Below are 12,709 nucleotides of genomic sequence, written 5' to 3'. Positions count from 1 at the left end.
TATGCACTTCTGCTGCTGTAAATTCCAATTTTGGGCAGGTATGGTTAGGAAATACTCAGTTCCTCCTTAGCCTGTACTAAGGAGATTTATTCTTCAAAGGGTTTTGGTCATGTATAGGGAATGCAGAGCCAATGTGCAGCTTAGTCACTTAAAAACTGGGAAACAGTTATATTTAGTTACCTGAAGGTTTCTGGAAAACAGCTAGATATACTCTAAATTGGTCATGGGATTTTCTGAGGGGGTGGAAGGAAGGGAGAGTATTGCATGTTAATTTAGCTGTGCTTTAGTTGCAAGTAACACACAGCAAAACACAAGATGGGAAACTTGGTGTCCTTTTTCTGCTAGGATGCAGGCGGCTTCCTGTGCCTGAAAGACAGATGGCTGTGTTCCAGGAGTGTTCTGTCCTGTAATTATTATCAGGTTACCAGGTTGTTTTCTTTCCCCCACCTCCTTGTCTGCAAAACTCTGTCCTCTGCAAAACAGAAAAAAGCCCCAGCCAATCCAACCACAAAACAAATCAAAACCAGCAGAAAACCAAAACTTGCAGTCTCTTGTTCTGGTGTGGTTGAGGTACAAACATGGTTATGTTATCAAGAGGCAACAAGGCAGACTTGGTAGACCACAGAAGTGGTGAGGCAGGAGGAGAAAAACTTCAGCTACTGGCTGAGGTTTAGTAACACAGCTGGCTCTGGGAGAGTGCTGGAATAGTGGGAGAAGCACAGTGGCTCTGTACTTGCTAATTGGGTTGTTCTTGTATCCTCTTTTCCTTGACTGCAGTTTTTCTATTACTCTAATGGGAAGTCATACCCTGGAAAAGACATACCATTTAAAGACAGGATCACTTGGGCTGGAGATCTTAACAAGAAAGATGCTTCTATCACAATATCAAACATGCAGTTCCGGGACAACGGCACGTACATTTGTGATGTCAAGAACCCACCTGACATTGTTGTCAAACCAGGAGAAATCCGAGTTAGAGTTGTGGAGAAAGGTATTCATTCACCCTATATGATTTTTTTCCTTCTCACTTGTTTTTTTTTCCCCCTCCATTCCTTGTCTAAATCACTTTTATTGGGGGTGGGGGAGTGGCCTGGAGGGAACAATTGGTTTTTAATTCTCTTCTTCCAGGTCCTAATAATGGAGCCAGTATCTGTTAGCTGTTTTAAAATTTTATGTCATACCCTTTTCCTCTATGCCCACTAATTCCTGTGGTTTAAACAATTACTAGGAAAAGCTGATGGAAGGCTTAATGAAAACACATTTCTCATTTTGAAGTCCTGTGAATATATTTCCTGCATTATGCTGCTTCAAGGGTTAGGGTGACTTATGAAGTCTGGTGAGCAAGGAGAAAACCCTTGCTTGCTTGAAACCCTTCTGGTATACTTAATGGAGTGCAAAACTGTACATCTGATCTAAACATACAGAAAGTGAAATGCTACTGTGTTCCATGCAAAGGTGTTTGTGTTGAGTGTGCATTCAGTCTCTTTTACTCAGGTGTTCTTAAAGAATCCATGGTGGTTCTTAAAAACCTCAGAGCCTGGCTACTTGTAGTTACACGAGGCTTCTGGTTAGCATTTGGCAACATTTGTCACAGTTGAAGAGCACAAAGATTCTGTTTGTCAGTTTGGCTCTTTATTTGCCTTTATCATCCAAAACATTTGATTGCTCAACTTGAGGTCAGCCAAAAGGTGATGTTTTGTACAATGAAATGAGTGTTACAGTAATTGCATTTCAAATTTATAATTCAGGAAGGACAAGAATAAATGTTGAATTCATAAATGGCAGTGCTGATGCAGCATTCCATTAGTTTTGATATGTTAGGGAAGATACCTGTCTGTGTGTCCTAATTGGAATGATTCTGCTGCTAGAGCAGGTGTGTACCCCTGCTCAGGAGGTCATTCCATGTCCGTATGTAAGAAAGATCTCTATCTAATTTTTCTCTTCATGGAACAGTTTGGGTTGAGCAGGATCTCTGGAGGTCCAGCTATCACTTAGAACTTTCTGTTTCTTGGAAGTTTGAGGCCTATATAAAATAGGATCTGTTTATTTTCTCATAATGATTGTCACTATGAAGAAGCAGTAAAGCAGCTGCTGGTTTGGCAAAGTCAGGCTGGCTTGGAAAAGCCTTTTCAGATTTTAGTCCAGGTTAAGTAGCTAAAGACTGACCTTAGTACACTAATTCAGCTGATATTTTTCAACACACTTGCATGCTGTCTTCTCCATAGGTGGGGCACCAGGAAGAGAATCTGATTCTGAATGGAGCCCTGTATTTGAAACACTTCTCACCATTGGAGAAAATGCTGCAACAGTTCTCTTCACATTTTTAGGATGACTGAAAATGTGTTTCCAAGCTCTTGCAGTAGGTTGTAACTCATCCTGAACTGAGCTGGAGCAATGTTTTCAATTGGAATAAATGCATGATGACATTTGTGCACATTTTTTTACTGTGTGTGCATCTAATGGTTCTGAATTGTACATCTGGTGGTATAAACTGTTCAAAGCCATATTCATTCTTTGCCCATTTCAATGAGCTGATAGATGATAGGTTAGCTTTAGGTTTTGCATTAAGCATTTAATAAGTTCCATGGTGGCCTCATTTTTAAAAATTGCCAAACTAACTGAGCTGCTTTTCACTGCAGTACCTACATGGTAGGTAGTGTATTGGTTTGGCACTGCCTGCTTGTATATACCAGGGGACCACTAAGATATCTCCTGTGAGAAGCTGCTGGAAGCTTCCCACCGTGTCAGCAGAGCCAGTGGCTGATGGCCCAGAAGATGGACATGCTGCTGGCCAAAATTGCGCCCATGAGAGGCTGGTAATGCCTCTGTGGTGACATATTTAAGAAGAAAATCAAAACAAGGTCGCAGGGTTTTTTTGCTCGTAGACAGAGAAGAGGAGGAGGTGAGATTATATGAGGGGAAACAACATGGAGAGACCAAGGTGAGTGGAGAAGGAGGGGAAGGATGTGCTCAGGTGCCAGAGCCAGGATTCCTCTGCAGGCCTTGGTGAAGCAGCTGTGCCCCTGAAGCCCATGGATATCCAGAGGGGAGGCAGAGATCCACCCACAGCCCCTGTAGGAGGTGCCCATGCCAGAGTGGGTGGATGCCTGGAGGAGGCTGTGATCCAGTGGAAGACCTGGTGCAGAGAAAGGGCCCTGCTTGCAGGCTGGAGCAGCCCATCCTTGGAGGACTGTACCCCAAGGAAAGAGAGATGTCACAGCAGTTTTGGGAGGACAGTCTGCCCGTGGGGGAATTCACATTGCAGCAGGTGTGGTTTGGCTGCTGCTTGTGAGAGTGAGCCACTCTGGAGAAGCTCATGGGATCCCACAGCCTCACAGGAGAAGGACTCTCCCTGAGCAGTGGAAGAAAATCTTGGTGAGGGGCTGACCAAAACCCCCATGCTGTCTCTCTGTGCTGTGAGTGGAAAGGAGGGAGGGGCTGGGGAGGAGAAGGTATTTTGAGGGCTTATTTTACTTCTCATTATCCTTCTCTGAATCTATAACTAATACATTTCACTTTGCAACTAAAGTTGAGCCTGTTTTGCCCTTGAAATGCTTCTCCTGGTCCTTATCTCACTCATGAAACCTTTGTTAACTTTTTTTCCTTTTCCCTCCTTTGCCCAGCTGTGGCAGGGGAGGGTGAGCCTGTGACTCTTGTGGTGCCTGGTGTAGGGCCACTGTCAAGCCATGACAGCTAGGTTGCCTGAAGAGTCTCCTGTCCTTGGAGACAGTCAAATCCAAAGTGGACAGAGCATTGAGCAAACTGTGCTACCTGGCCCTGCTTAATTTAAGCAGGGGATTGGACTAGACAATCTCAAGACTTCCCTTCCATCTCAACAATTCTATGATGATTAGATGGAGGTGTCTGAAACAGATTTTTCTATATAGGTGTAGGTTTTACTTGTTGGAGTTTTTGCTGATTCACTTGGTTTTGGTATAAGTAGCTAGAGCAGCATGGAGTCTTGTAAGAAACCCTCTGGACAGAGATGTTAACATGATGTGGGGGGAAGGAAAGGACTTTCTCATTTGTAATGGTAGTCTGTGTATTCTTTGACTTGTAGGTATTTTGTACTCATTCTCTGATTGGCTTTTGTTTCTGGCTGCTCATTTTTGGCCTACTCTCCCCCAAAATAATATTAGGGAAAACGTGAGTAAAGCAACACTGTGTTCTTCTACATGTTTTCCTGGTATTGTACAATGATCCTGACTTAAGAAGGTTAAAAAATGAGTCTATAAAAATGTACAGGGCTGTGTTTGGAGACACCAGTCATGTATAAACACTGCTAAGGGTGATGCTGGGTGGGAGCTGTGCTGTGTGCTGCATGCTCCCTGGAGAACACCCAGCATTCAGCACTCCTGGTGGGTTAGCCATGTGCTGTGTCCCAATCCGCTTTCAAGCGTGCCTGCCTCTTCCTCTTGACCTCGCTGGGAATTGCCAGATGGCTGTAACCTGGTTTTTTTTTCCCCTTCAGATACAATATGAGACAGGGTTGTCCTCATTGTCACTTGTGTTCCCTGACATGTAAAAATTTTTGGTTGAACGTGAACTCTCTCCTGAAGGATGGTGACACTAAGAACACTCCTGGTGTGTGCTCTGTTGATGTTACTCTGCTGGCTGCCTGCTGCCACTGCCACTCAGGCTGCATGCTGTAATTTCTGGGTATCACATTACTGCCTCCTGCTCTAAATGAACCCAGACTCAGGGGCATTTGTGGTTTGCAGTTGTGTTGAGCAGGGATGCAGAAGAGTTGAATGTTTTCTCCCTTCTCTCCGCAGACAGCCTGCCTGCGTTCCCCATTGCCACCGTGGCGGGGATAGCCATCGGTACGGTTACGGGGCTCTCATCGCTCATCTCTATTGTCGTGTGTCTTGTCATCAGAAAGAACAACTCTAAAAAACGATACTCTGGGTAAGAGATCTCCCTCCTCACCCCTGGCTGATGTGTGGAACAGCAGCAGGCTCAGAGGGAGGGCTTAAAGGGGGGTAGGAGTTATTTCAGCCGAGCCTTGGTAATCACAGCTAGAGATTGCTATGGTCATGTGGAACTGTGATCATCTGCATTTAGTGGTTACCTCTGTACTGAGCTTGAAGAGACCTACTGACCATGAGTTGCACCTGAAAATCACTAGGTGTTGGAGCTGATCCCCAGACACAAGGATACATGCCCTCAGAGCATTTAATCCAAGACACTCTAGCTCTGATCTGTTCCCTCCAGCTCTCCTTACCCCTCCAAAGGAAAAGCACCACACATGCACTTTTAAGGAGTGCTGTGTGTTGAGATTAGGACTGGATTTTTCTGTTACCAATGTCTGCCTCCTAAGCCTGGACCAAAATACGTGCCAAAACCTCCTTCATCACCACACTTGAAAGTAAGGAAGGAGTAGCCACTCTGCATCCATTCTCACTCACTGCTTGTTTTTTGTTAACTGTTCGTATCCCTGCAGGGTTTTTAGTGTTAGGAGAATAACTCCAAAGTGAAGCACAGTTCTTTGAGTGGGCATGTGAAAAAGCAACAAGAACTGACAAAGGCAGATGAGAGTCCTGTGGTGATGAAACTTGCTGCTGGTGGAGGAGGTGCTTCCTTTTTTCTCCTCTCTAATTAGCTGGTAATTTGCTTCTCTAAGAAAGAATGAAAATTATGTATGTAGTCTTAGAAACAACCCTAAAACATACAAGTTTCTTCTGTTCTTTGCCCAACAAATATTCCTGCTTATTGCAGGTTCTTTGGGTTGCCTGTGGGATAAAAGAAAATAACTCCAAAAATAAGCTTGTGGGGATTTCCAAATTAAACTTTGCCCTGTCCTTTTCCCAGTTGGAGAGCTTAGACAAAGTGAGTTGGCTATTGCCCTATGGTAAGGCTAAATACAGCAAGGGTGGCTGTGTGTGCTCAGAGTTGTGTGGAAAGCCTGGTTTTCCCTTTCTGCATGTGTCCTTCCCCTAAGAACTGGACAGAACCCTGCAGTGTCATGCCCCAGCAGTGTGCCTGAGGTGGCCTGCTTGCCCTGCTTCCCACTGACCTGCTCTCCAGTGTCTTCCTGCTGGAGGACACATCTTGGTGCTGAGCCTGGAGCAGTAGTTGATGCACTGTGATTTCTTGTAGCAGATTAAACTACTCTCTTGGGAAAGTAATCTCTGAGGTTTAAATCCTGCTTTCACTGACCATGCCAGCTCTGCATGATGTGTAGAAAGAAACCAAGTGTGCTGTGACCCCCTCCAAACTTACGGACTGTCTTCCACATGATGCTAACCCGGTGTGTGGTGGTGGAGAGAAGCACTTACACCTAGATAACCATTCTGCCTTGAACTGAGGTGGGCTGGGGCCCTGCGTGGCATCTGGAACCCCTGCATGGCCACAGTTTCCATTCATGCTCTGACTTGGGTGTTTTTTTGTTTTGTTTTGTTTTCTTTCTGCCCTGGTGTGCTGGGATCGGATCCTGCTTACCTTCCTCTCCTTACAGAGATCCTGATATAGACGCCAGATTGGGAATGTAACAGGGCTGGGTCTTCTCTTCCAGTCCCACTAGACACCATGGTAACTAATCAAGTTGGTGGTTGCTGTTAATACCTGTGTGTGTGTACACATTTCCCCTTCCTTTGCTGACTAACCAGCTAGCTCTCTACTAACATCACTGTAATTTGTGCTGGAATCTGTTGGCAAAGGGATGCTGCATTTCACTGGGTGCTTGGGTTTCATTGTCTCGTGTCTGACTGGGGTGGAGTTGTTGTTTATCTCAGATGATGTCCCTCCATCTCTTCCAGCAGTGAATTTGCCAGTGCATTCACTAAAACATAGGAAATTCAGAGCTCTTTCTGTGTCAGAATAGAAGTAAAATCCCTGTAAGCATTCCTCTGGCTCATACAGCTTGGATATTGGAAAACTTGCAGGAATCTAAGTAGATTAGTTGCTTAAACCTGAATGATAACATTTAGACAGTGTAGATCTGAGGAGTTTTGTGAATAAAGCAATTATTGATTACATAATTTTGGTAACAGAAGGGATGCATTGTTTCTGAGACAGTCACGACCCCTTGCCAGGATGGCTGGGGTAGTATCTTATTTCTAGCTGCTGTATGTATGAGGAGCTAAATCTGCCATGGTAAGACCTACCAAAGGGTGAAAAATACTTGCCCTGTGAGGAGGTGGTCTGCTTAATGTCACTGTCCTTGTTTGTTTCTGTACTCAATTTATACACTGTCTACAAAGACTGAGAAAAAAGGATGCCCAGTGGTTAGGGGGTTGTAGCAGAGGGCACTCCTGTGATTCTTGCCAAGGAGAAGGCTACTTAACTCTGCTGGGTGCTTTGGTACAGGAAGGCACTGAGAGACCCATCACTGCATTGCCCAGAAGTCACCAACTTTAAGGGCATTTGCTCTGTGGTATTCATTTTTCTATCACACGCTTGTTTTCTTTTCAGTCCTGCTTTAAGCAGATGAAAAGAAGCAATCAGAGGGTGAAAACCAGCAGCCTTCTTTTAGGGGTGTTGGTTCCCACCACAAGACCATTCTTTTGTTTTCAAACCATGATTTGCATGATTAAATACTCAAGTAGCTATATGAGGGCACACAGCATAAATGTCCTGTGTGACTCTTAAAGTAGTTGCTCCACAGACTGGTGTCTGCTGGGAGAATTATTCTGGGCTCACAGACTAACTATGAAAGCAAGGGAACTAATGCAGAGTTGGGCAGGAAGTACCTTGCTTGTGTAGAGAGAGCTGGTGGCTCTTGCAAGTGTTGGCTCTAACTAGCACTGGTACAACACTTGCCTCAGTGACTGGCATTGTTTAGCTTCTAGGTAGAAGATAATTGCTGTTTACCACTGGTAACTGAGAAGAAAACACATGATTTTAGAGAGGCTGAGTTGAATGAGAGTATCTAAGGACCAGGGGTTGTGGAGGAGCTGCTGTCCTATGTTAATAGCTGCTCCTCCCAGTGAAGCTCAGAGGAAGGACAGAGAAATGTCTCGGGAGAGATGGAGAATTGTGTGTGTTTATTTCAGAGTCCATTATGTTCATTTTTTTTTACTTTGGCGTAGCCTGCCACATTTCATCTTGCCATCATTCGTCTTTTGTTTCTTTTTTTCTTTTTTTTTTTTTCTTTTTGTTTTGTTCTTTTTTGTTTTGTTTCTCGTGTGCCTCTTGAACATTGTCGTGCAAACTCTGCTCTGCCACCTCGTCAGCTGCAGTACCTCTGAGAGCTTGATGTCTCCGGTTAAGCAAGCTCCGCAGAAGGCGCCCTCCGACACAGAGGGCCTGGTAAACAGCGTGCCCGCCCGATCACACCAGGTAACTGCTCCTGCTGCTCCCCAGGCAGGATTCCCCCAGCCTGGGCCGGCTGCTGTGGAGAGCATCCAGGCAGGGTGGGATTCGTGCTGTAGGGGCTGTCTGCTGGTGAAAGTGTGTGTGCTGCACAAGGGGCGCGCAGGGAGCTGGGGCTGCTGAGCTCTGCTGTAGAAGGCTTGGTGCACTTCAAAGAGGAGCATCTTTGTATTAGCTGAGATGGAGTTTTAAGCACTTCTCATACTAAATGGTAAAAAACCATGGTTGTGTGTGACAGTGTTCACAGGGGTCTGAGGATGAGGGAAGAGACGAGGATCTGACTCTGTTTCAGAAGGTTTGATTTATTTTATGATATATATGATATTAAAGCGATACTAAAAGAATAGAAGAAAGGATTTCATCAGAAGGTTAGCTAAGAATAGAAAAAGGAATGATAACAAAAGCTGTTGTCTTGGACGGAGAGTCTGAGCCAGCTGACTGTGGTTGGCCATTAACCAATCACAGATCTACCTGTTGCATTCCACAGCAGCAGATAACCATTGTTTACATTTTGGTTTTGAGGCTTCTCAGGAGAAAAAATCCTAAGGAAAAGATTTTTCAGAAAATATCATAGCCACAGTTGTGATCTTGTGCATTAACATGCACAGGTGGTAGTGAAGTGCAAGGATGGGGAGTGGTCAGTGAGTATCTGTTTAACACAGACACAGTCAATGTCTGTCAGGTATGGATCACCCCATAGAGCTGCCAAGTCTGTTCTGGGATGGTAATGGGGAGGAATTGCCTTGCACTCTCATGCTCCATGGCACTTAGTTCCTTCACAAGGGGAGGAGCTAAGTTCTGACCAGTTTGCAGATGATTTGTGCTGCTCAGAGCTCTCTTCTGCTGAGCCTCCCAACTTTTGTGGGCTTGAAAGTGCCAGTCTTTGTGCTTGCTGTGTCTGGCAAAGTTCTGCTGACTTTGAAGGGGAAAAGTGGCTTTTATCCAGACTTAGCATCCCATGGAGGGGACAGAGCATGAGTCAGGCAGGGATTCTATGCAATGGATCATTACCTGTTAGTAGTACAGGATTTCCTTATTTGGAAGCAGTTTCTTCCCTCGATTTGAGTGTTTCTAGCAATTTTCTTGTGTAGATACAGGTCCTGAGAGAGTTTAAGTTCAAAATGGACTTTTTCTTAGTTAACCCCCTTTTAGCAAGTGGCAGCAGTGTAGTGTGTGGAAGCCAATACCTGGTTTGTTAATTTCTCCTGACACAATAATGGAGATGTGTGTTAATGTATTAACAATACAGGAAAAAATAAATGTGCTAACAGTCAGCTCAGTAAAGTCTAAGCTCCTACTCTGCTGGGCTTCTGGTTTGGTTTTGAAATGCATTTTGTTCAGGGCTATGCAGTATTTCCAAAGTTCCAGCACACAGACCCACAAAGCTGCCTTCTGCCTTCAGAGATAAGTTATTCACAGAGGCTATAGAATCAGGGTTTAAAAATAGTCAGATTTTGATTGGACTAGGTCTTGTAACAGCATGCTGCCTATAAGGCCTGGATAAAAGTTGTCTTTTGTAGATCATGGGAGATGCTTCTGGAATGGGTGAGTGAGACAGATGATTCCTACCATCTCCCCTTCAAAAAAATTTTGCAAAACCAGCACACTGAGATTTATGATACAGTAGCTGTTGGAGTCAACATCCATAGGTCAGAAACCCCCAAAGTTTAAGCTAATTATTGTCATGGCATGAAGGAGTACTTGCAAGTGCCCAGAGAGCTACACACAGATGCTGTTCTGTGCTTGCATCCTCACAGCAAAAATACTCCAATGTTTGGTGTGAAAACTTGCAGTGTCCTCACCTTTCCGTGTCCCCAGGGTTCTGAATCTCAGTGTACTGGAAGGAGCAGCAGAGTAAATCTAAACTTTGTATTGTTAACTCAGAGTCAGGGTGCTTTTGCCCTTCTGTACTCACTGCAGTCTGTTTCTTCATTGACAGAGTTCTCCCTGCAGGTAAGTTCCTAAAGGAAAACACAAAGTGTGAGCACTGCTGACCTCAACTGAAAAATACTACAAATGGCTGTTGTTTCATTCAGTTTTAGTTTGGTTCTTAGAATTTTAATCTCTTTTGTCAGGCAAACAGAGTTTCTTTTTGTGGCAGACTTTTGTAGCAGCAAGTAGTTCCTCTACCTCCTTTTGAGCATTTGCCCCATCTTTACAGAACAACTAAACATATTTCCTTTTCTTTAAAAAGATCCACAGTGAAATCAGGGTAGATCAGATTTTGAACAGAATATTTCAACAAGTGAGGAAACTAAATTTCATTTGGTTGGACTTACATTGTTAGCTTCTAGCCATTGTTTGGTTGTTTCTTTAAGGGTCCTATCGGCATGCAAATCAACATATTTGAAATCTTTCATCACATACAAGTGTTTCTTGGTAATCAAGAAATGAGTTGTAGTATTCAAGCTTTTGAGGTGAAAGGCAGATAGTCATTCCTAGCAGTTCCCAGAGCTGTTGCAGGCTGTTTGCTGATTCAGGCACACTCTTGTCTCTTGGAATGCCTGGCAGTTTTAGACCAGTGGCTCCCACAGTCAGTGCTGTGGTCAAGCAGCAGAGGCCTGTGGTCTTCCTTGGAGCTTTTTTACAAGGTAGGGTGTGTAGGAAGTGAATGAATGCTTTGTACTTCACTGGTGAAGAACTGTGAATACAAACAAAACTGCCTCTGCAAGTTAGAAGCAGTAGCAGAGGTGTTCGCTCTTAGAGTGGCATTTAAATGACTTAAATGAAGTTTATTCATTTTTTAATTTATGTATCAGTTCAAGAATCAGTGATTGAGTATTTTTCTGCATTACATCTCTGCTGAAAGTGCACTGAGCCTGCACTTTTTTGTTTTGAGTGCAAGTTACTTAGGTGTGTGCCTTGCTTTCTGGAGTTTGCATATCTGATTCCGTGGGTGTTCAGCTGCTCGAATCAGCTCTGCTTGTTTTCACTGTGCCCTCCTTCTCAGCAGGTTTGTTCTGTCCTGTCAGATTTCTCTGTGGTGGTTCTTGTCCCTGCCATCATTCTCTAGTGAGTGCTGTTCTACCAGAACTGTTATTTGTGTGGGTAAGAAATGATTTACAGTGAAAGCAAGAACTACATGGATTTCCCACATGGATGTCCTTGTTTGGATCCCAGGACCCTGAGAAGGAGCAGTTTGTAATGCCAAGAATCTTGATTGAAATTTCAGCTAACTTTCCCAGAGCCTGAATCTGTAGTAGTTGCAACATCATTCAGAATCTGAGAAATTTGAATGTTCTGTAGATTCCTGTTGGACCATGGTGGTCTGACTTTGTAATTCCTTTTTCTTTTTTGTAACTTACAATTAATGACTGCTGTCAAACCCTTAGCAGGTACACCTGCTGCTTTTTTCCCTTCAATTCTGAATGGAAAAATTGCAAGGCTTCAGGAAATGCTGGTTTTATATAGCAGTGCTGATCTGTCTTCTGGTTCTGAAGAGTCAGGATGAGCTTACTTGGGATTAGATTAAAGTTCTGAATTGTTTAGACAGTTTTTAAAATGGCCCAGGTGATGCTTAGAGTGAGCTAGAGAATCAGTTGGCAGTGAATCAAATAGATGAACCCTGCAATGAATCCTTGGTCTGTCCTTTTCTCTGTATTGGCTATTTACCACTTTTTTTAGTTGACTGACAGTGAGCAAATTGAGACAATGATAGCTGGGTTTGGATCAGCTGATCACAGCAGTTAGTCTCTCCACAGCACTAACATGCTGCTGGCAGCACAGTGACTATATGTAAACTGGCAAAAATCCAGTACAGTGCTAACTGATACTGAGTGAACTCCACTGGTGGACAATTGACCCAGCAGAATTACTTGAACAAAATTTGGAATGTCACAGTGAGTACTTCCTGCAGATAGATTTATTATTTTTATAATTTTTTTAACTGAAAATGCTCTTAAGCTGAATTTATCATCCCCTTGACCTCTGGCCTCAGGCAGATGAGATTTCCAAAACTGCTTGCAATTAAACTTCAGAGTTACTTTGTCTTGAAGTTTATATAGACACTGTGATCTGATTGGAATTATTAATCTCAATACAGTGTTGGAGACCAGACCAACATGAAAGCAAATAGCAGAGGAGTTTTTTTACAAAGTGGCTGTAATGAGATTTGAAATCCAGGGTTTTCTAGGACATCAGTGTCTTTTTTTTTTCATTTTCTCAGTGTGTTGTTTATATTCAGGGTTTTATACCTACTTGCAAGTTTTCACCCTTCAGTCAAATCTTCTTCCTCTATTCTTTACAAGTTTGGAAATACTTTACCCAGAAGGAATAAAATGTGGATTTAAATCACTTCTCAAAGAGAACAAGGTATTTATCAGGAATGAGCCTTGCCACTGTACTGGGGGGAAAACAGCTGTGCAGGAAGGTATCTGTGGTCCTTCAACAGCTTAAT

General features: G+C 43.6%; 1 protein-coding gene across 5 annotated transcripts in view; it reads left to right on the top strand.

Annotated features, from left to right (window-relative positions):
- Positions 1 to 12,709, top strand: part of MPZL1 (myelin protein zero like 1) — a 35,420-nt gene that overhangs the window by 16,343 nt on the left and 6,368 nt on the right. For 2 of the 5 annotated variants that reach the window (XM_059467129.1, XM_059467128.1), the window contains 3 exons: positions 778 to 991; positions 4,776 to 4,908; positions 8,175 to 8,280. In XM_059467129.1, coding sequence (XP_059323112.1) covers positions 778 to 991; positions 4,776 to 4,908; positions 8,175 to 8,280 — 453 coding nt within the window. Of the gene's footprint in view, positions 1 to 777; positions 992 to 4,775; positions 4,909 to 6,457; positions 6,532 to 8,174; positions 8,281 to 12,709 lie in introns of all 5 variants that reach the window. The other 3 variants (XR_009417971.1, XM_059467131.1, XM_059467132.1) reach the window with 3 other exon arrangements.

The sequence above is a fragment of the Ammospiza nelsoni genome, chromosome 2 (genome assembly GCF_027579445.1).
Source record: "Ammospiza nelsoni isolate bAmmNel1 chromosome 2, bAmmNel1.pri, whole genome shotgun sequence".
NCBI classification, from domain to species: domain Eukaryota; kingdom Metazoa; phylum Chordata; class Aves; order Passeriformes; family Passerellidae; genus Ammospiza; species Ammospiza nelsoni.
This window is presented reverse-complemented; position numbering and strand designations above follow the sequence as displayed.